This window comes from Mobula hypostoma, chromosome 4 (genome assembly GCF_963921235.1).
Source record: "Mobula hypostoma chromosome 4, sMobHyp1.1, whole genome shotgun sequence".
Classification (NCBI taxonomy): domain Eukaryota; kingdom Metazoa; phylum Chordata; class Chondrichthyes; order Myliobatiformes; family Myliobatidae; genus Mobula; species Mobula hypostoma.
This window is the reverse complement of record NC_086100.1, coordinates 115506029-115530519: the sequence shown is the minus strand read 5'-3', so window position 1 is coordinate 115530519 and position 24491 is coordinate 115506029. Positions and strand designations below refer to the sequence as shown.

General features: G+C 40.2%; 1 protein-coding gene and 1 long non-coding RNA gene across 3 annotated transcripts in view; one reads left to right on the top strand and one right to left on the bottom strand.

Moving 5' to 3' along the window:
- Positions 1–294: 294 nt before the first annotated feature.
- Positions 295–24491, bottom strand: part of LOC134344897 (uncharacterized) — a 35786-nt gene continuing 11589 nt past the window's right edge. The window contains exon 3 of the long non-coding RNA XR_010017553.1: positions 295–2029. This is a non-coding gene — a long non-coding RNA (uncharacterized LOC134344897). The remainder of the gene's footprint in view (positions 2030–24491) is intronic.
- LOC134344896 (protein SPMIP2) overlaps positions 3266–24491 on the top strand; it is a 39672-nt gene continuing 18446 nt past the window's right edge. For both annotated transcript variants that reach the window (XM_063045027.1, XM_063045026.1), the window contains exons 1-2: positions 3266–3441; positions 20043–20275. In XM_063045027.1, coding sequence (XP_062901097.1) covers positions 3360–3441; positions 20043–20275 — 315 coding nt within the window. In that variant the 5' untranslated portion in view covers positions 3266–3359. The remainder of the gene's footprint in view (positions 3442–20042; positions 20276–24491) is intronic.

Sequence of the window (24491 nt, the reverse complement as noted above, 5' to 3'; positions counted from 1 at the left end):
TAATTTCAGTTGCAAGACATGCACAAAAATAATTTCAAAATGATGATCTGAAACTGAACAGTAATGGATAGAAACATAATCTTTTCTTTCTTTTTAAATCTTTTTATTAATTTTCAAAATTATAAACTCAATAACAGAGATTGGAATAATCTTAATCAGCATATACAAAAAGGATTTTAAGTAACATAGGTATAATAGACTTCCAAATTCATAATGAAATTAGTCATAAAAAAGAAATAAAAAGAAAATATTTATATATATATATAAAAACAAAGAAAAATCCCCAAAAGAAAAAAGAAACCCCAAAAAAACAGAACAAAACAGGGCTAGACCAATATCTTGAATCAGACACGTTCAGTAATGTCGTCAACTCCGCTCCTCTATTCATATAATTTAAGTTAGAGAAAAGATTTGGAAAAGTCAGATTACATCATATGAAAATGTTGCATAAAAGGTTTCCAAGTTTCTTCAAATTTAACCGAAGGATCAAAAATATCACTTCTAATTTTTTCTACTATTTTTTCTTCTAATTTTTTGATACTATTGATTCTAAAATTTCCTCTTATATATGGGAAAATAAAAATCCCAGATTAAGTAAAAATACTTACAGAAATCTAAGAAAGAGGGTGGTTTGGCATTGCCTAACCTAAGATTTTATTATTGGGCAATTAATATTCAATATTTAATATTTTGGACGCAAGATTGGAATACAACTCCAAGCCCATATTGGGTAAACCTTGAAGGCCACTCTGTACAGGGGTTTTCTTTAGCTTCCATTGTAGGAACTTTCACTTCCTTTTGTGCTATCTAAATTGAATAAACAAACATTTAACCCTATAGTTAAACATGCATTGCGAATATGGTTTCAATTTCATAAATTTTTTGGCCTGAATGAATTTATGTTATCAAATCCTATTATATCTAATTTCTTTTCTCAACCCTCGGTAATGGACCAAGCCTTTTTGATATGGAAAACGAAAGGTATGATATGTTTTCGTGACTTATTTCTGGATAACTGTTTTATGTCTTTTGAGCAGTTATCTAAGAAGTTTGATTTGCCTAGATCCCATTTTTTTAGATACTTACAAATAAGAATTTTTTTAGATACTACGTTGCCTACCTTTCCGACTTCAAATCCTACTGATATTATTGATAAAATTTTAGGTTTAAATCCTTTTCAGAAGGGATTAATAGCAATTATTTATGATATAATTATGAAATTACAGCCAGGTATATCTGATAAAATTAAAAATGAATGGGAAAGGGAACTTCAACTTTGTCTACCTATAGAGAAATGGGATAAAATTTTTCAATTAGTTAGCACTTCTTCTATATGTGCTGAACATACATTAATACAGTTTAAAGTAGTACACACAGCCCATATGTCCAAAGATAAACTAGCTCGTTTTTATTCCCATATAAACCCTACTTGTGATAGATGTCACTCTGAGGTGGCTTCTTTAACTCATATGTTTTGGTCCTGTCCTCTTTTGGAAAAATATTGGAAAGATATTTTTGATATTATTTCAACAGATCTATGTTTTGATTTAAAACCCCATCATATTACGGCAATTTTTGGATTGCCAGTGGTAGAACATAGATCTTTGTCTTCTTCAGCCTGTCAGATGATAGCATTTGTTACTTTAATGGCTAGAAGATCTATTTTGTTGAACTGGAAGGAAATCAATCCTCCTACTACATTCCAATGGTTTTCTCAAACGATATTAAGTTTAAATTTCGAAACATAATCTTATTGTTATCTTATGTATTTTCACTCTGCTTGAAAATATCGTTGTGGCTATCCCTCGAGGTCGAGGATGATGGTCTTCGTTCTGTGATCTACTTATGTGCCCTCAAGTGGCTTATGAGTCCAATCTTGGCTTTGAAAGTTCTTCCGCATTCAGGACAGGTAGTTCCAGATGGCAGATCGGACTTTGGTTGTTGCTGCCTCTCTATCCATTTTCTTCTCTTTTCTTCTAATTCTGCACATCTCTCGGCTTCGAAAGTTGCTGCTCCTTCTCGGATGATGCTTGAAAAATACAAGACATAGTTGTTTTACTATCTAATCTTAAATAGATAAATGAAGACACTTGCTGATAACTACTGATCCCTGGACACATTCTGAGTAATATTGCTGCAGATTAGTGTCTATTACATTGGGAATCATATTTTGCTATAATTGCAATGAGGGCTTGACCTGTAGAGAAAGAAATGGTCTGTGCACTTAATGAGGGAGTGAAACTGCTCATGTAAGTAATTACAGGAGTTAGGAAAGTTTTCTGTGTAAACAGAAAATTCTAATATCTTGAGTGGTAGATATATTCAATTAGAGTAATTGGGAGAAACACGTAAATGACAGAAGAACTCAAAGAGAATATTCCATAACTTTAATAAAAGTAGGAAAATGCTCATGCAAAAATGTGCCTGAAGCCTACCAACTCTTAAATATTTGATGATTTCCACCCGACAACAAAAAAAATCAGAAGCAGAAATGACTGTTTACTCACAAGTTTATAGAATATTTTTGATACAAGTTTTGCTGGATTTGCAATATCACTCTGAGAGGTAAGCCAGGATCTATGCATCTAAAATTTCGTATGGGAAATGATGGGGATTTATCGTCAGGGTCAGACTGACAGTAAAATTTGAATATGAATGGATCCGCATGAGTCAGGATGGAGAAATGTCTTTTGCCTACACTGCTTGACCATTTGAGGAGTTATTGTATGATAAGAAAAACAACTTCTACGGCCCTTCTCCCCTGCCTCTGATCTCAGACTGTGCTTTCTTCTGTCTGCTCCACTCCTTCTGATCTTTGCCCTTTTCCTACGTCTGTTCTCAGTTTCCGACTCCCCCCGCCGCCCCCATCAATACACTCCTCCTGCCTCTGCCGCCTTCCTATCTGTGTTCTCGGTTCCCTATCACCCGTCACTGCCGTCTCTCTATCGCTAGTTCTCTATTCTTTCACTATCTTTGCACTGTCCCTGCCTATGTCCTCCTTGTTCTGCTTTCTTTCCATCGCAGTGCTGTCTCCAATCCTGTCCTTTTCCCTGTCTCTAATCATGCTCATTCCTCGTTTCTACACTTTTTAACGCTGCTCGCCCAAAACACCCGGGCTTTTTGCCACCCCTCCCCCCGCCCCGTGTCCAGCCACCCCTCCTCACCCGACCTTCGTCACTCACTCTACTGTCATTGCGACCGGGTTTGTGTCCCTGGCAACGCGACGCCATTATCACTTTTGTTCATGCCATGACACTCTCAGTTGAGGATTCCACTTGACACTGAATCCGTAGAACTCAATTCAAGCCTTTCGTGGGTAAATTTTACCGTTTTATTTGTACAGAAATATCCGGAAACACATGTCGCTCCTTGCGGGCGGGAGCAATCCTGTTCGCTCCTGGAGATATGCTGAAACAGGGACAGAATCCGTTGTATTTACAGGTACTTAATGCTGCAGTTTATAGATGCGAACAATTGCCGATCACAAGAGTTTTTGTTGATTTACATCGTTTCCATTACTTTAGTGTTTTAAATTTATTTTAATTAATGGGTAGAATTTGCAAACAAAAATAGAAATCGCGATGCAGAGACAGTTTATTTCGGAGCAGCATAGAAAAGTAACTAATTTCATTTTCAGATTAAGTTGATGCTCAACTCCAGTGTTGTACAATCTAAACAATTCATGAAAGCAAAAGCTCGTATTTCAATCCATCCTTCAACGTGGTAAGATGCCAAAAGGCACCTCATTGTAGTGCTGCAATTCAGAAATTTGATACATAGCAACGCAGTAACATCATAGAACAGACGAGAAGTTTTTAAAGAGGAGTGAAGTTGGGTAAATGGAGAGATTGAGAAAAGATCACACACACAATGCTGGAGGAACTCAGCAAGTCAGGCAGCATTGATGGAAATGAATAAACAGTCAACATTTTGAGCTGAGACCCTTCTTCAGGACTAAGAAGGAAGGGAGGAGATGCAAAATAAAAAGTTGGGGGGGGAAATAATGAAGCTAGCTGGGAGGTGATAGGTGAAGCCAGGTGGGTGGGAAAGGTCAAGGGCTGGAGAAGAAGGAATCTGATTGCAGAGAATAGTGGACAATAGGAGAAAGGAGAGGAGGAAGGGACCCAGGGAGAAGTAATAGGTAGGTGTGAAGAGGTAAAAGATCAGAGAACAAATGTAAAAGGTTACTTCCCCCTCAGTCTCCTCCTCCTTCCCTTTCTCCTATAGTTCACTCTCCTCTTCTATCAGAATCCTTCGTTTCCAGTCCTTGACCTTTTCCATCCACTTGGCTTCATCTATCACTTTTCAGCTAGCCTCCTTCCCCTCCCCCACCTTTTTATTCTGGCATCTTCCCTTTTCCTTCTCAGTCCTGAAGAAGGGACTCGGCCTGAAATGTTGACTGTTTATTCATTGCCCTAGATGCTGCCTCACCTGCTGAGCTCTGCCTGCACTTTGTGTGTGTGTTGCTTCGGATTTCTAGCATCAGCAGACTTTCTTCTGTTTAAGATTGAGAAAGGAAATTGTCAAGTATGGTCTGGGCAATAGGAGTAGTTGATGACCCAATAAATATCAGCTGCCAGAATTACAAAGTGTTGCAGAGCAGCAGGATAAATGGAGTGGGTGTTAATGGAAAGCTTTCAAGATGATTAAAATTTTAATTTCCTGGCATTGCTGATGACGACCAACATCGGTCACACAGAGGATATTGGCACGCGGACAAAGTGAGGCCAGGCCCTCAGTCACAGTTTTAAATTAAATAAAAAGGGAAGGCTGGAGAGAGTACGTCAGGTACATCAGAGGGAACATTTCAGATCCATGACCATTCTTCAGAAGTGTAAAAGTAAGAGAACAATTATGTTTTACATTGTAGTAAGAGGGAATAAATGTGTCCAGATTGAGACCTGGAATTGTCTCAGTGAGACAAATGATGGTGGTGCCTCCTAAAAAAAAAGGTGTTAACGACAGCTGAGCTGTCTGAAGGAGTGTGCACAAGGGAAAAGAGTGGGACGGTGGATAAAATATGCAGGGACTGAGCGATACAGACACAACTATGATGGAAACCGGAAGTAAGTGCTGAAACCCAAATGAGTGCTGAAAATGCTCATTGAATCGAGTAGCTCCGGTTCTCTGGAGAGAGTAAAGACTGGAGTGAATAACCTCACATCAGAACAGAAAGCAAGGGCAAGACAGGTCTTTTGAGAGTTTGACGGTAGCCAGAAGAAGCTTAAGAGGGACTTAGGAGAGGTAGAAGTGGGCATGAGAAGAATTATGAGTAGGATTAAGGAAAACCCCAAAATGTGAAGAACAGGAGGGTGACTAGGATGAAGGTTGGACCAAACGGGAATAAGCAAGGAAAAATGTGCCTGGAGTTAGGAGAGGTAGGAGACGTCCATAATGAATACATTTCTTCTGTATTTACTAGTGAGAGGGACCATGACGAACATGAGTCAATGTAGAACAAGTTGATATGCTGCAACATGAGAAGGTTAAGAAGGGGGATGTGCTGGTACTTTTGAAAATTTTTAGGATAGATACGCAAATCCCTGGGGGCAGATAGAATACACTCAGTTTATAAGGGAAGCGAGGAGAGAGATTGCTGCACTTCTGGCATTCATCTTTACATCCTTACTGGCGACAGGAGTGGTGCCAGAAAATGGAAGGTGGGAAATGTTATTCCTTTGTTCAAGAAAGGCAAAAAGGATAATCCAGGGAATTATAGACTAGTGAGTCTTATATATCAGTGGAGGGCAAACTATTGGAGAGTATTCCAGGAGAAAGGATTTACAAACATTTGGAAAGCTCATCACCTGCAGCCTATAACCCATCCATCAAACCAGCCTGACTCAACCAGTTGCTCCTAGCCTTCAGTTACCTTGTTGCCTGTGGTATTTAGTATCTGTTCTCCCATATTTTATGGCCCCTTGTGGCTTGTTATTTTACAGTTTATTGGTAAAGTATCATTTACAGCTAAATTGTAGCTCAAGTCTCCTCTACATCTCCTGAAAGAAGGATAGTCTGATTAGGGATTGTCAGCATGGCTTTGTGAGGGAAGGCTGTGCCTTATGAGCCTGATTGAACTTTTTGAGAAAGTGACAAAATAAATTGATGAAGGTAGAGCAGTGGATGTGGTGCATATGGATTTTATCAAGGCATTTGAGATGATTCCCAATGGTAAGCTCTTTAAGAAAGTCAGGAGGCACAAGATTCAGGAAACTGTATGGATTCAGAATTGGCTTGTCCGCAAAAGGCAGAGGCGAGAAGTAGATCAAGTGCATTCTGCCTGGAGATCGGTGATCAGAGTTGGTCTGCAGAGATCTGTTCTGGGACCCTGCTCTTTGTGATTCTTATAAATGACTAAGATAAGGAAGTAGAAGGATGGGTTTGTAAGTTTGCAGATGATATCAAGGTTGTTGATGTTGTGGATGATGTTCAAGGTTGTCATCGGTTACAACAGGACATTAGAGAGGGTGCAGAGGAGATTTACTAGGATGCTAGCTGGATTAGAAAGCATGTCTTATGAAGGAAGGTTGAGTGAGCTAGAACTTTTCTCTTTGGAGCAAAGAAGTATGAGAGGCAACTTGATAGAGGTGTACAAGATGATAAGAGGCCAGTTAGAGTGGACAGTATTTCCCAGAGTGGCAATGGCTTATTTTGTTTTTTGTTAGAACAGTGTAGGAGGCCAAAGAGAGAGGTCAGAATTGGGTAGAATGGAGAATTATAGTAACAGGCATTTTGCTTAGAGTCAGTTTTCATATTGAAGTGTTCTGCAAAGCTATCAGCCTATGTGTACTTAGTTTCTTCAATGTAGAGGAAAATACTAAAATATAAAGAGTGTAACTGAATTCCTGCTTCACCAGTACAATCTGTTTAGATACCTGCCTGCTGAAAAGAGAAAAAGGACAGTTGTTGCATCTCCTGTACTTGCTTAAGAAAGTGTTGTTGAAAGATAGACATGGAAGAGCAAACCAAGGATCTACAGAGGGAAGAATTTCTTTTGTATTTTGAAAAGGGAGGACAGGAGTTGTATCAGGACTCTCATTAAAGGTAGTAGAATTTATACAGGATGTTCTACTGAATGTGAAAACTGATGGGATGGAAGGTGAGAAAAGGGGGATATTTCTTCTTCCTCTACTTTGCTCTTGCTGGGAGGAGGAGGAGGCAGGTTTAGAATTACAGGAAATGGAAATTTACTTGAGAGCCTGTCAACTGCAGTAGAAAAGAAGTTACGGTTAAGGGAAGTGGAGACATTTTAGAGACACTGGTGAATTTGTTATATCAAAGAGATGCAAAAACCAGAGAAACTGAAAGAATGGAATGCAGACCTTGCAGGTAGTAGGGTGTGAAGAACTATCATAAAGATAGTTATGAGTCTGTGAGCTTGTAAGGAGAGAGGGGTAGAGAAAATAAAGGAAATGCCTGTGGTAGGGTGCAGACCTATTTCCATTTCTGTTTTCCCAAATTCCATTCCATGCATTTCTTTTTTCATTTCTTCCTCTACCCAGGATAAAGTTATTCTTGTCCTCAGCTTCCATGCTGGCGACCACCATATTCAATGAATCTCCTGCAATTTCTACTTGTGTCAACATGATGTCATCATCAGACATAATTTCCAGCCTATTCTTTCAGCATTCCAAAAAGAGCTCTCTGGTTCACTCTTCCATCTCCACCAGTGCTTGCTCCCCTCCTTTTGCACTTTCTGATGCAATGGCAGAAAGTACCACACCTGATCTTTTTTTCTCTCTTTCCAGTTCACCTTCCAGGGACCCAAACAATGTAGTGACTCCACAACACTGTCTTCAGTTTATTCCTCTGTTTTTTGGTGCTTACAGTACTATCTCTTATACATTCTTTTTTTTAAAATCGGAGATAACAGGCCCTTCTTGTCCAACGAGTCTACGCCATCCAATTACACTCATTTGACCAATCAACCTACTAACTTATACGTCTTTGGAATGTGAAAGGGCTAAGTTAGTAGTTTGCAGAACTTCTCCATTCAGTACACAAGAATGACCTTTAGCTTCAGTTCTTTAGCTCACTCCTAAACTGGCCTTTCTGTTTTTGATCTCAAACAATGCTCCAAAGAAATTCAATGTAAACTTAAAGAACAGTAGTCTCATTGACCTTGACAAAAAAAAAGCCCTCAGGATTTGATGTGGAGTTCAAAGATTTCATATAACTAGCTTTTCTGGTTTCTTTCAGAACCAGTATGTTTTACACCATGATACATTCCAGCCCCTGTTTTCTAGCACCATCATCATACCAGACATCCCACCTCTCCTGGAAGTTCCGGGAGTCTCCCACTATTGATAGCGGCTCCCTGATGCCCGGAAATTATATACAATATCCCACAAATCAATTTTTTTTGAGAGGGAGAGGGAGAGCAAGAGTGAGCATCCTGATTGATCTCTCTTTGTGCTAAGTTGACCTATCAGTTTTCTCTGTGGGTGGGCTTTACAATCGACCTCAAAAGTAATGACAGTGTTGCTCACTGCACTGTTTGCAACAGTGACTTTTCTATGTCCGTGGTGGGTTAAAATGTAAAAGACATATTGAGGTGAGTTTAACAGGTGTCATTCATTCATTAGCGTAGCTAACGTTATTTAAACTAGCTGCTAAGGAGCTACTCTATTGCTGTCCTACGTGATGATGCCAAACTCCCTGTAGACTTGCTTAAAGTTGTAATAGAATAAACATGATAATATAATATATGTACATATTTTAATGTCACATTTTCTGCATATGCCCAACTTGGTTTACAGATTAGACAAAATCACTAAACAAAGTATTACATACACCCTTGGAGGTCGACGAAAGGGGGAGGGGCTGCTACCTCCCTGAAATGAGTTTTTGCAGGGTGGGATGTCTGTCATACTAAGTGGAATAAATTCAAACCAGATCTTCCCGGCTCAAAGTTGGATGTCCATGAGAAACTGTGGGCCTAAAGCCACAGCAGAAGTTTCACTACTACTATTTGTGATCTCGTTGCCTTCATTCTACCATTACTATTAATCCAAGAAGTAAACTCCAGTTCAATGGGGAATTGGGAAGGACATGACAAGAGGAACAACATATATCTAAAAATTAAGCTGCAATGCAAGATGAGACACAGGCTAAACTGCATTTTTTAAAAGTGTAAACAACAGGAATTCTGCGGATGCTGGAAATTCAAGCAACACACATCAAAGTTGCTGGTGAACGCAGCAGGCCAGGCAGCATCTCTAGGAAGAGATACAGTCGACGTTTCAGGCCGAGACCCTTCGTCAGGACTAACTGAAGGAAGAGCTAGTAAGAGATTTGAAAGTGGGAGGGGGAGAGGGAGATCCGAAATGATAGGAGAAGACAGGAGGGGGAGGGATGGAGCCAAGAGCTGGACAGGTGATTGGCAAAGGTGATATGAGAGGATCATGGGACAGGAGGCCCAGGGAGAAAGACTAGGGGGTGGGGGACCCAGAGGATGGGCAAGGGGTATAGTCAAAAGGACAGAGGGAGAAAAAGGAGAATGAGAGAAAGAATGTGTGTATAAAAATAAATAACGGATGGGGTACGAGGGGGAGGTGGGGTATAGTCAGAGGGACAGAGGGAGAAAAAGGACCTCGTACCCCACCTCCCCCTCGTACCCCATCTGTTATTTATTTTTATACACACATTCTTTCTCTCACTCTCGTTTTTCTCCCTCTGACTATACCCCTTGCCCATCCTCTGGGTCCCCCCCACCCCGTCTTTCTCCCTGGGCCTCCTGTCCCATGATCCTCTCATATCCCTTTTGCCTATCACCTGTCCAGCTCTTGGCTCCATCCCTCCCCCTCCTGTCTTCTCCTATCATTTTGGATCTCCCCCTCCCCCTCCCACTTTCAAATCTCTTACTAGCTCTTCCTTCAGTTAGTCCTGACGAAGGGTCTCGGCCTGAAACGTCGACTATACCTCTTCCTAGAGATGCTGCCTGGCCTGCTGCGTTCACCAGCGACTTTGATGTGTGTTTTTTAAAAGTGTATTCAGTTGACGTGAGCGACTCACCTCTTGACACCTCAAATCTTTCCATCATCTACGAGTCAGTCAGTGGTGCAGTGGAGGAATGCAAGCCCATTGACACTCAAGGAGTTGGACACAATTCAGAACTATGTAATCTATTTGACTGATCTATTTGATGGAGTCCAATGTTAGCAAATGCAAGGTCATCCACTTTGGAAGAAAAAAATAAAAGAACAGATTGTTAATTAAATGGTAAAAAACTGCAGCAGACTGCTGTGCAGAGGGACTTGTGCATGAATCGCAAAAGGTTGGTTTGCAGGTGCAGCAGGCTACCAAGAAGGCAAATGGGATATTGGCCTTCATTTCTAGAGGGATTGAATTTAAGAAAAGGGAGGTTGTGCTGCAACTGTACAGGGTACTGGTGAGGCCACTCCTGGAGTACTGCATGCAGTTCTGGTCCCCTTACTTGTGGAAGGATATATTGGCTTTGGAGGCAGTGCAGAGGAGGTTCACCAGGTGGATTCCAGAGATGAGGAGAAATTGAGTTGCCTGGGACTGTATTTGCTAGAATTCAGAAGAATGAGAGAAGATCTTATAGAAACATAAAAAATTATGAAATGGGTAGATAAGATAGAGGCAGGAACATTGTTTCCACTGGTAGGTGAGACTAGAACTAGGGGACATAGCTTCAAGATTCAGGGGAGTAGATTTAGGACGGAGATTAAAAGAAACTGCTTTTCCCAGAGAGTGGTGAAACTGTGGAATTTTCTGCCCAATGAAGCATTGAAGGGTACCTCAATAAATATAATTAAGACAAGGTTGCAGAGATTTTTGCATAGTAAGTGAATTAAGGGTTATGGGGAAAAGGCAAGTAGGTGGAGATGAGTCCATGGCTAGATCAGCCATGATCTTATTGAACGGCGGAGCAAGCTCAACAGGTCAGATGGCCGACTCCTGCTCCTATTTCTTATGTTCTTATAACTGGACTACCTCACAGCAGCATGCAAATGATACCTCACACAGCGAGAAAGATAATGCAGATGAGTGGGAACACACCACTATCAGGTTTCCTCCCTTCAGATCGCACACCATCCTGTTTTGTCCTACTATTGCCTCTTCATCAGTGTTGGATATCTATATAACCTAGCCTGTGGGAGTATCTTCACCAGTTTCATTGAAGCTGTTCAAGAAAGCCCTTCCTCACCATCTCCCTGTGGGCAATTATGGATGGTCAATAGATATTGGCCTTACCAGTGATAACCAGAACCTAAATAATGAGCAAAAGTGCATTCTTTGCTCTATAGATGCTGTCTGACCTATTGAGTATTTCCAGCCCAATCTGTCTTTTATTTCAGATGTTCACCATGTGCAAAGTTTTATATTTTGCAATTCAGCATTTCCTTTTGTGTTCCTGTTTTAATTCATCCCCTCCATATAGATAAGCTGTGATTAACAACACTTCACCATCTCTCATAGCCAGGACCACTAATTGTGGTCTCTCTTGAACTCTGTCATAGACATACCGTTTCTTTCCCCCAGCCTTCACTATTTTCTGCAATTTAATAAACATATGATTGCTAACTTTATTCAGTTCAGTGAAGATGAATTAACTTGAAATATTAATTTTCTTTTTTTTTTACTGATACTGTCAGACTTTTTGAGTATTTCTAGCTTCTGTTCTTGTTTCAGATTTCTATTAGTTGCTTTTTTAAAATCTGTGCTTCAGCAAGACAGATTATCTAGATGAATAATATTGTTTGGTTACAGTTCAAAAGACTGCTTTTTGATCAGTAATACAACTTTGTCAATATCAAATATTGTTGAAGCGACTACATAGAGGAATGGAGGTGGAGCAGTATTAAAGGCAAAAATGGAAACTTGCACTTGTATGTAATGGCCATGTTAAATACTGACCGAGTACTTTGCACCTGTCTCCACCAAAGGATAGGGTGCTTCCAAAATAATAGTGAAGAAGGAGATAGTTCAGATGTTAAATGTATTTAAAAAATAATCTCATGGAGGTACTAGAAAACTTGAAATAAGTTACCAGGACTGGAAAGAATGCATCCTAGGATTCTGAGAAGCTCTGGAAGGATATTATGAGAACACTGATCTCTCAATACACCTTGGATACATGAGTGTATCCAGAAGACTGGACAGAGATGAATTTTATCCTCTTGTTCAATAAAGAAACATGATAAGCCAAGAAACTACAGTTTAGTCATTTTAACAAGAGAGGAATGCTTTCAAAAACCTTGATCTAGAGCAGAATTAATACTCATCTGGAGGAAAAGTGGATTAGTAAGGACGAGCCAGCCAGCAAGGACAAATCATGTTTAATCAGATTGATGGAATTAGTTGATGAATTAATGGATAGAGTTGATGAGAGTAATGCACTTGTTCTTGTATAGGTGAACCCCCACAAGGTTTTTGTTAAGTTGCCAAATGACAGAATTTTCATCATAACTGATGCATATGGGATTAAAAGGGACATCAATAGCATGGATGCAAAGTAGGTATCAAATGCTGTAATAAATAACTGAAGGAAAGTAGTTGTACTCCACAGGGATTGGTATTGGGCCAAAGTTGCAGAAGAATGTGAAGCGATGCATGTTGGTAGGAGGAATGGGGAGAGACAAGACAGGAATCATGCCAATCTTCTTATAACCTCAGTTGGAGTATTGTGTTCAATTCCGGACACTTCATTATATTTATTGTTGGTTATTTTTTTTTCTCTCAGTCCTCTGATTTTTCTCCTCGTTTTTCATTAAAAGGAGAGCTTGCATCCAATCCCAGGCAAATTAATTTAAACTTTTTCCACCATCAGTTATTTTTTCACAAGAATATTTGATCTTTGCTCATGAAGGTGCAATATGTGCAACACCTTGACCAGGTACAGGCCTTGTTCTAACAGCCCAGAAATTTGAATCCCTCCTTTCTGCATTACTTTGAGTCTGCTTTATCCTATAATTTCTCTATTTATATGTGTATAACACTGAAATTATTGTTTCCAAGGTCTTATTTCAACTTCACCCTTGCATTGGCCATAGGGCCTTACTCCTTTTCATTCTAATGTCACTGATTCTCAAGTGGGCAATGACATTGGCCTGCTCCCTATACATTCTCAAAAATTATTTCATCTTTGTGACAACTTTTACCCCTGCACTAGGAAGATGAGCCACCATCAGGGACTCACAATGGCATTTGCAGAAGTAGCCGTCTCCCAGAATATTCACTCTCCCATCACCATTGGGCTTGTACCATTTGGTGTGCCCCTTCTGTTCAGTCATTTTCCTCACAGTACCAATAACAGTACTTTTAGATTATACATTTTTGGAATCCACATATCATTTTGGTAAATCTACATTGCATTCTTCTAGGACGAGATATCTTTCTTAAGAATTAATGTGCAGAGCTAATCACAATGTTCCAGGACTGTCGAAGCAAGGTTTTGTAGAACAGTAGTATAACTTCTACCTCTTTACCCCCCATTCCTCTTGATATAAGACCATTTATTCCATTACTCTTTTTTGCCCATCCATCAATTCCTAAACCTCCTTGGACCACCATTACTTCTAGATTTTTCATAATTTGAGGTAATCCTTTCAACCTTATCTTAAGTCCAAGGTAGATGAATTCATATTTGCTAATACTAAAATTCAGTTGTCACTGATTGGATACCATTTGCTCAGTAAATTCATATCTCTTCATACTTTTAATGTTTCCATCCTCACGTCTTGTAACTTCACCTCTCTATGTATCATTTGGTGATTTCTAGCTCATTATCTGAGATTTTTTTCCCCTCCAACATCTCAAAGACATTTGGGTTGGTAGAATAATTGTGTACTGTACATTATAAAGCCTGCGTAATAGAAATCTGGGAGGAGTTGTAAAGAGAGAAAAACGGGATAGATGTAAGTGGGGTTTTGATAGTCAGTGAGTTGAAGAACCTTTTTGGGTGTTGTATGATTCTATGCCTGGCTCTGATAATCATTAACTGAAGCCATAATGCAGATTTATGCAGCATAGCATTATCTTGCCAAGCAACACACCTCAAAGTTGCTGGTGAACACAGCAGGCCAAGCAGCATCTCTAGGAAGAGGTACAGTCAATGTTTCAGGCCGAGACCCTTCGTCAGGACTTGCAAAATTCCTGTTGTTTGCGATTATCTTGCCAATGCAGTTTTCATTATCCCTGCCATTGGCTTCTGCTATGGAGAAGGATTCCTTACGACATTGTATTTAACTGCATGAAATTCAGCTTCCGATTAATAGTCACTTACTGGGAGTTTTATCAAATGATTTGGGGAAGTCAATATAAAAGTACAAATTTATTCTCATCCCAGCTGCATTAATGACCTTTCAAAATGTTCAGTCAAATTCTTCACTTGTGAGTATCCTTTAGAAATCCACATTGGCTCTCTTAGAAATATTTAGAGGAGTGTTTAGTCATTCCTACTTTCATTGAAGTCTCCAGCAATCTTTCGACAATATCTAAGTTCCTGTTTCTGTTCTTAATTTCTTAAATGAAACAGAATGAACATTTCTGAAATCAAGGAACTGTTGGTAGATTTGTTTAAGACATGTAATATTGAAACCTTTGAATGTTATTAATTGAAAGGTTTTGAAGTTCTCAACTACTGTTACCTTTTTCATTACTAAGCTAGTTGCTTACACTAATTTAGGCAAGAATGTTCAGAATTTATTTTCTCTGGACGCTATCATCTTCCTCTTTTATAAGTAATGCCAAAAAGAAATCATTTGTACATCTATTCCAGTTTTTCAAACAATATTATTAGTTTGAATCAGAAGTCTATAATGAGTCTCAAATCCCACATTGTCTATACTTTCTCCTACCATGCCTCACATAGGACTTGAATCTATTCTCTGATTCCTCCATCTTGGTCAAATATTTGCAGATGGCATGAATTTCCAAATGAGCCTGAGATGTTTTCCTTCTTACTGAACTGTGGTTTTCCCTCGACCGGAGCTGATGGAGCTCTTGACCACATCACATCTAGTTCTGATACCTCTATTTCAGGTGCAGGAAACAGATGAGATTCTGGACAAAGCAAAGACAGAATTCCCTTGGTCCTCACCTCACACACCACCGATTTACATTTTCAATAGATGATCCTTTGCCATTTCTTACAGCTTGAACAAGATTCCACCATCAGACACATCTTCCTCTCCACTCTGTTAATGAGATTTTGACTAGATTGTTTCCTTTGCAACCCCTGGATAGCTTTACACTGCCTATCAATCTCTCTTCTTATGACACTTCCCCCTTTTACTGCAAGAAATACAAACTGTCCTTCTACCTCTTCTCTTCTCACCATCCATGGACCCAAGTAGTCCTTCCAAGTGAAGCAGAGATTCACTTGCATTAGTTTCAATCTGCTACATTCGCAATCCACAATAGAGACAATTCTACATTTAAGAAACCAAGATGCAGAGTGGGTAGTGGCATTCAGTTTGTACAGATGACTCAGAAGAACTTTGTGCCTTCCTCTAGTCTCCATCCCACTCTGATCTATCTGTATCCAGCCTCCTGACTGTCATAAAAAGATCCAATGTAAGCTTGAGGACCAACAACTCGTTTTTTGTCTGGGCATTTCACAGCTGTCTGGGCTCAAATTCTGATAACTCACATTCTCCACCTGTATCAGAACTGGCCATTTCTAATACAAGTCATCCAACAGAAATATCAGCTCAGTTTTCCTTCTCCATTAATACAGCTTGGTATGCCACACACATTCTAATTTGCGAATAGAATGTCTGCCGAAACAAATCTTCTACTCCCAGCTTAAAGAAGGCAAACGTAAAAGAGGCCGACAACAGAAGAGATTCAAAGACGTCTTAAAAGCCAACATGAAGAAATGTAACTTCGCCATCAACAATTGGGAAACCAATGCCAAGGACAGGAAACTCTGGCAAGCCATCATCCGAGAAGGAACAGCAACTTTCGAAGCCAACAGATGTGCAGAATTAGAAGAAAAGAGAAGAAAATGGAAAGAGAGGCAGCAACAACCAAAGTCCGATCTGCCATCTGGAACTACCTGTCCTGAATGCGGAAGAACTTTCAAAGCCAAGATTGGACTCATAAGCCACTTGAGAACCCATAAGTAGATCAACAGAACAAAGACTATCATCCTCAACCTCGAGGGATAGCCACGACAATGACGAGTTACACTGATATCAGGAACCTTTAAAAATTCCAGTTGGATGCCCAAATCTTCTTGTATTTATCATATATACAGTGTTTATTTATATCTTTACATCACCATTTATCATTAAACAAGAAATTTAACACCAATTTTCCTTTCATATCTAAGGCTGAGCAGAATTTGATGAAATACTTCATAGAAACATAGAAAACGTACAGCACAATTTGGGCCCTTCGACCCACAAAGCTGTGCCAAACATGTACTCACCTTAGAACTACCTAGGCTTACCTATAGCCCTCTATTTTTCTAAGCTCCATGTACTCATCAAGGAGTCTCTTAAAAGACCCTATTGTTTCCACCTCCACCACCGCTGCTGGCAGCCTATTCCACGCACTCACCACTCTCTGCGTAAAAAACTTACGCCTTACCCTATACCTACTTCCAAGCACGTTAAAACTATGCCCTCTGGTGCTAGCCATTTCAGCCCTGGGAAAAAGCCTGTCATTGATCCACACGATTAATGCCTCTCATTATCTTGTACACCTCTATCAGGTCACCTCTCATCCCCCGGAGAAAAGTTCACTCAACCTATTCTCATAAGGCATGCTCCCCAATCCAGGCAACATCCTTGTAAATCTCCTCTGCACCATTTCTATGGCTTCCACATCCTTCCTGTAGTGAGGCGACCAGAACTGAGCACAGTACTCCAAGTGGGGTCTGACCAGGATCCTATATAGCTGCAACATTACCTCTCGGCTCTTAAACTCAATCCCACGATTGATGAAGGCCAATGCACCGTATGCCTTCTTAACTGCAGAGTCAACCTGCGTAGCAGCTTTGAGTGTCCTGTAGACTCGTACCCCAAGATCCCTCTGATCTTCCACACTGCCAAGAGTCTTGCCATTAATGCTATATTCTACCATCATATTTGACCTACCAAAATGAACCACCTCACACTTACCTGGGTTGAACTCCATTTGCTACTTCTCAGCCTAGTTTTTCATCCTATCAGTGCCCCGCTGTAACCTCTGACAGCCCTCCACACTATCCACAACACCCCCAACCTTTGAGTCATCAGCAAATTTACTAACCCATCCCTTCACTTCCGCATCCAGGTCATTTATAAAAATCACGCAGTGTAAGGGTCCCAGAACAGATCCCTGAGGCACACCACTGGTCACCGGCCTCCATGCAGAATATGACTCATCTACAACCACTCTTTGCCCTCTGTGGGCAAGCCAGTTCTGGATCCACAGAGCAATGTCCCCTTGGATCCCATGCCTCCTTACTTTCTCAATAAGCCTCGCATGGGGTACCTTATCAAATGCCTTGCTAAAATGCATATACACTAATCTACGGCTCTACCTTCATCAATGGTCTATAATTTCCTGGGCTATCCTTACTCCCTTTCTAGAATAAGGGAACAACATCCGCAACCCTTCAATCCTCCGGAACCTCTCCCGTCCTCATTGATGATGCAAAGATTATCACCAGAGGCTCAGCAATCTCCTCCCTCACTTCCCGCAGTATTCTGGGGTATATCCCGTCTGGTCCTGGTGACTTATCCAGCTTGATGCTTTCCAAAAGTTCTAGCTCATCCTCTTCCTTAATATCTACATGCTCAAGCTTCAGTTGTGCCCTAAGCAGTTTCTTGGACAGATTCAAATAACTACTTTTGTATTTTTCTGCCACTGTTTTTAAAGCTAAGGATCTTGATTACTCTACTAGCGCATAATGCCTGCTTTTTTCAAGAACTTGGGTACATAAACATTTGAGTCTTCCTGCACCTGTCCAGCATTTAGAATGGTGTAATTTAGTCTAAGTTGCACTATTTCTGAAAAAATTATTACCTCATACTGTGCTGCATTAAATTTCATCTGCCCATTCAGGAACTTGTCTTAAGTCTTGTTGCTATCCGTTAATTACGCTCCTCATTGTTTACCGTATTTCCAGACCTTGTGGTAATTTTAGCCTCCACACCTATATCTAGTTCAAAACTGTTCCCAGGAATTACCCCCGGCAAACTGTCAGTCCACAAAGCAATCATTTACTACTACATCCTGCTTTTTGTTTCTGAGGTAATTTCCTAATCATGCAGATACTTGCCCTTTAATCCCACGGACCCTAATTTTATCAATAAGTTCATTATGTGGGATGCTTTCATTGCAAGCTCCAGGAAGTACACTAACCTTACAAAGTCAAAGTTGAACTGCCAAACCCATATTAACCTTTCTATAATACAATTTTAAAACATATTGAAATTGACAACATGACTTTCTGAAAAGTTTACACATTCCCAATGTGCTCACTAAAATGATTATATTAACAAACGGCACTCTTGTATGGTCGCTGAGCTAAAGATTCTCTCGTGTGAAAGTACATAGTAGCAAAAGTATCTCATGTTCTAGATACAACTGTAAGAAAGCTTGGACTGCAATAGACTGAAGTGTATGTAGGCGAGAAAACAGTTTTGGAATAAATTGTGACACTTAGAACTGATAAATACTCAAATAAATACTGATAAATAATGGTTTGCATTGAGGGATTTAAAAATAGGTGAAATTACAAAGTTTTGCTGCAAAATTCAGGAACTACCCCTTTACAATGGAAAATTGTCAACGTAATTCCATTATTTAAGAAATTTTTCAGAGATTTTTGGTCACCCCGCTATTGGAAGGTTGTTGAGGCTTTGAAGAGAGTGCAGAAGAGTTTTACCAGGACGCTGCCTGGTTTCGAGAGCATGTGATATCATCAGAGGCTGGATAAACTTGGGGAGTTTTCTCTGGAGTGCTGGGGACTAAGGGGAGATCTGATAGAGGTTTATAAGATTATGAGAGGCATAGATGGAGCAGGCAGGGAGTTTCTGTTACCCAGGGTTGGAATGTCTAATACCAGAGGGCATGTGTTGAAGGTGAGGGGGAAAGGTTCATATGAGGGCTAAGTTTTTTTACTCAGAGGGTGGTGGATGCCTAGAATGAGCTGCCCAGTATGGTGGTAGATGCAAATACATTAGTGGCTTATAAGAGATGTTTAGATAGGCACATGGATGTCAGGAAAATGGAGGGATATGGATATTGTGTATGTAGGAGTGATTAGTTTGTGGGTGTCTTTGATTTACTTTTTAGCTGGTTTGGCACAACATTGTGGGTCGAATGGCCTGCTCCTGTGCTGTACTCTTTTATGTTCGATGTTCTATGCAAACGAAAAAATATAGACCAATTGGCTTACTGCTAATTGTGAGAATTTTATTGGACTCTTATTAGAATAAAAGAATGGGGAGGAAACTTCAAACAAGTGAGCTGATTAGAGAAAACCAAAATAGAACTATGAAATGTTGATCATGCTTAACAATCTTAATTGAATTTGTTGTGGTCAATTCCATTGTAAATATATTGTAAATATGTCAATTGTAAATAGTAGTAGTAGTAGTCAAGGAATACTTATGGATAGAGTTTAAGGACACAAGTGGATAAAATTACAAAGGGACAATGATAGATGACGACAGTTGGATGCCATTAAGTTTAAGTGTTAGTTGATCCAGAAACTTTTTCTATTAATACTGAAGTTAGAATTACTAGAATTATAAAGAGCCATTGGGGTCTATGTACATACAGTAAATCATGAAAATGTGATAACCAGATACAAAAATATTCAAAAATGGGATTCAAAAGTGGTGGATATTCACTAAACGAAATCTGAGATCAACATAATTTCTCTGGACAAGGATAAAAATAGTTATAAATTCATAGCAGCTGGCTGGAGTTGAAGTACCTTTCAGTCATCACTGAACAGTGGGAAGGCTCGAGCCTTATGGTTTATTTATATTCTGTAACACTTTGAGACCTGATTAATAAAGTGTTGAAACATAGATCTAAATGTTGTTACTTCACAAGTTTTCCTTTTCTAGGACCAGATGCTTCAAGAGATTACAGATCAAAACTCCCTGACTTCCCACACTATATTGGTGAGAACAGGCACATCTCTGCTGAAAGTACTGGTGACCTAAACTACTTGTATCGTTCTGCACGTTATGATTCATATCAAAAACGCAAGGACTGCTATGTAGGAGAGATTGGCTGGGGCCTGTGTTTCGGCCCAAAACTAAACAGATCTAATCTCTTAAGTGGAATGCAAATCAAGGTACAACTATAAATATAGATTTTTACAGTTCTGTTTAATTGTTAAATTTATGGTTTTTTGGTCAAATTTTGTGCCCCTCAACGATATGCCAGAGTTGAAATCAATGTTCCCTATACTCTCCAGTATTTGTCACTTCCATCCTTAAAAGATTCTAATTATCTCCCCTTTCTAATGCCTCTCATAATTTTATAAACCTTGAGTAAGCAAACTCTCAGCCTTTGATGCTCCAGAGAAAATAGTCCAAGTTTGTCTGACCTCTCCTTATAGCTAATGTTCTCCAATTTAGGCAACATCCTGGGGAAACTCTTCAGCATCCTCACCAAAGACTCCACATCCTTCCTGCAACGCAGCAACCAGAATTGCACACGGTTTTCCAAATATGGCCTGACCAAAGTTTGATGCAGCTGCAACATGACATGCTTACTTTTAGAGTCATGCTGTCATAGTTATGTAACACAGAATCAGGCCAATCTTGTCCATACCAACCATGGTGTCTTCTTGGGCTCGTCCCGTTTATTGACATTTGGCCTAAATCCCTCCAACCTTTCCTATCCAGGTACATGTGCAAATGTTGCCACTTCCTGGGGCAGCTCAGCCCATATACCCACCTCCTACTGTGTGGAAAAATTGCCTTTTCAGGTTCCCTTTTAATCTTGCCCCTCTCACCTTCCATCTATGCTCTCTGGCTCTCGGCTCCACTACCTGGGAGAAAGAATGTAACAATCCATCTTATCAATGCCCTGTTATTTTATAAATCTCTATAAGATCACTCCTCAGCCTCCTTTGCTCGTGGAAAGCAGTCCTAGCAATATCCAGACTCTCCTTATAACTCAAGCTCATCAATCCTGGCAACATCCTCATGGAATTTCCTTAAAAATTCATGCTGTTCAAAATGTAAGTAAAGTTCGGTCCCTGAGAGTTTTCTCTAATAACTTCTTTTTCTCATACCACATTTGCTTCATCTACCGATTACATTCTCTTTTGTTTCCCTGGTTACATTCTCCCTCTCCACTTTACAATTTTCTTCCTCTGCTCCAAAACCATTTTCGTTTCCCTATTCATCCACTTGATAAAGCTATCAGAGATGTCAAGAGACAATACCAGTCCAAAATGGAGTCCCAAGACCAGCCATCAGTTGCGGCAGAGTGCAGAGAACTATAAAACAAAGTTGATCAGTATCGCTGACAACAGCACACCACTCTCAAAGAGCTTAATGCATTCTGTGCAGAAGGAAATTAGTATGTGTCCATCCACCTGACAACCCACAAAGCATCTGAACCCACAGTCAGTGTCGCAAACCTAAGATTATTCTTCTGGAGAGTGAATCCACAGAAAACCTGATGTCCCTGGGTATGTCCTTAGATCCTGTGCAGATAAACTGGCAGGGGTATTTGCAGACATTTAAGGCACTGTACGGATCAGCTAGCACCTATCTTCACTGAGATATGTAACAGCTCCCTGCAATTATGCAGGGTTCTGCTTTAAAGTTGTTACAATCATTCCAGTTCCCAAGAAAGACAAGATCACTTGAGTTAATGATTATACACCAGTCGCTCTGACTTCAGTAGTTATGAAACTGTTAAACATCTGATGGCCTATCTTAAATCCATTATTGATCCTCTTTTTGACCCACTACAGTTTGATTTTAGAGAAAATCACTCAGTTGAGGATGTAGTTAACTTGTGCCTTCATTACATTCTTCAACATTTGGACTCTCCAAACACTTCGTCTAATCCAATGTCCAGAAGCACAAACTCTCCCCAGGCCTGTATTCTTTCCCCCCTCCTTAGAAATAGCTGTACCTCCATGGACAAATCCATTAAATTTCAGATGTTTGTGGATGACACGACTGCAGTGGGTCTCATCGCTAATAATTATCTGACCTGCTGTCAAAGGGAGGAAGACCATCTTGCAGAATGGTGTGCTCATAACAACTTGGAGCGTAATGCTATTAAGTCAGTGGAAAGGATGATTGACTTCTGCCGATAACCCCCTTGGAAATTAATGGGCAGATCAAGTCAATCAAATTCCTGGGGATGACTATTCCCAGTACATTGAAGTGGGACATCATTAGGAAAGACCAACAGCGATTGTTCTTCCTACGCCAGCTTAGGAAATTTAACATCTCAGGGCATATCCTGATGAACCCTTACTCAGCCATCATTGAGAATGTTGTGACCACCTCCATCACCGTCTGGTTCCCCACATCTCGTCCCTCTTCAAGTCCAAGTTACAGTGAGTGGCCCACTCAGATCATTGGCTGTCAGCTACCGACATTAAAAGGCCTGTTCATTGACAGAACAAAGAAAAGAGCTGAAAAAGTTACAGCTGACTCCACCCACCCTAGCAGTCACCCATTTACCGGATTGCCATCAGGGAAATGCTACAAGTCCATCATCACCTGGACTACACGTCATCTCCAAAGCTTATTTCCTGTAGCTATCCAGCTTCTCAACAAAACTAACTCAGTTGCAATACCCTAACTGTCCCTGCACAACATCTGGTAAATGGTCTTTCCTGCTCTCCTTGTTCTGTTGATAATTATGTAATCTGTTCATATGTGTCACATTTATTCAAGTTTGATTATTGATGTTTGCTCATGTGACCGTTCTGCTAATTGTTGATTGCTTGTGGCTGTTTGCACTGTTGTCTTGTAAATAGTTGGTTGCTATCGTGCTGTCTGTTATGGTATTGTCCCTGTGTTTTATGCTTGGCACTGAACCAGAATTAAATCTGGTATGTTTCACATACTGGCATTAAAGTGCTTCTGATTCTGATTTAATCTCTTCCTGCTTCAGGCTGTGGTTCCTTCCAGCTTTAAAAGGAACAATATAATCCCAATACCTTAGAAAAATAAGGTACCATGCCTTAATGAATACCACCCAGTGGCCCTGATATCAATCATCATGAAGTGTTTTGAGAGGCTGATCGCGGCACACATTAACTCTAGCTTTCCAGTGACTCTCTGCAATTCGCCTACCACTGAAACAGGTCTACGGTGGATGCCATCTCCCTGGTCCTACACTTATATCCGGAGCATTTGGAAAGGCACCGATGCTAAACTATTGATTACAGCTCCAAGAAAACTCATCACCAAACTACAAGTCTTGGGAGTCAGAATCAGAAACCGGTTTATTAACACTGACGTATGTTAAGAAATTCGTTGTTTTGAGCAGCAGTACAATGCAATGCATAAAAATTACTTCGAATTACAATAAGAAAAAATATAAATATAAAAAAAAAATATATATATATATATATAGTGCAGAAAGGAAGTAAAATACTGAGGTAGTGTTTATAGGGTCATGGACCATTCAGGAATCTGATGGCGGACTGCATCAGTAAGGATGGGCAACAACCCCTCTGCCATAATTATATTTAAAAATTGGTGCTCCACAGAGTTGCGTCCGCAGCACCTTACTCATCTCTGGAGCATCTGGACAGTAGAAACATTTACATTAGATTATAGTTTATTGACTTCAATACTATAATTCCAAGCAAACTCATCTCCCAACTCCACACCCTGCAAGTCAACATTTCCCTCTGCAATTGGACGTTTGACTTGCTGACCAGCAGACTGCAATCAGTAAGGTAGGCAGCAGCACCCACCGCAGTTATTCTAAACACTGGTGCTCCACAAGATTGTACCCTCAGCTCCCTAGTCTCATGACTGCATAGCCACAATCTTCTCGAACTCCAAACCTGCAGATGATAGTGCCATTGTGGGCCGAAACTGAAATAATGTTGAGTCAGAATACAGGAAGGAGTTGGAGAACTTAGTGACATGGTGTCATGGCCACAACCTTTCCCTTAATGTCCACAAAACAAAAGAGCTGGTCTTTGAGTTCAGGAGAGGGGGGTGGTACACATGCTCCTGTCTCCATCAGTGGTGCTAAGGTTGAGAGGATTGAGAGGTTCAAGTTCCTAGGAGTGAATTTCACCAATCATCTGCCTTGATCCAACCACGTAGACACCATGGCCAAGAAAACTCACTAATGCCTTCCGTTCTATTTACCTAGGGAGTTCTCATCTGTGATCCTCACCAGAGTTCACATACCACCAACTGCCAACCATAATCAAGCGCTCACAATACTGCATGATGCCGACTCCAAACAAGAAACAGTCCACCCCAACGCATTTCAAATCATAGTCGGAGACATCAGCCAGGCTTGTTTGAGGAAAACCCTGCCCAATTACCATCAGCATATAACCAGCA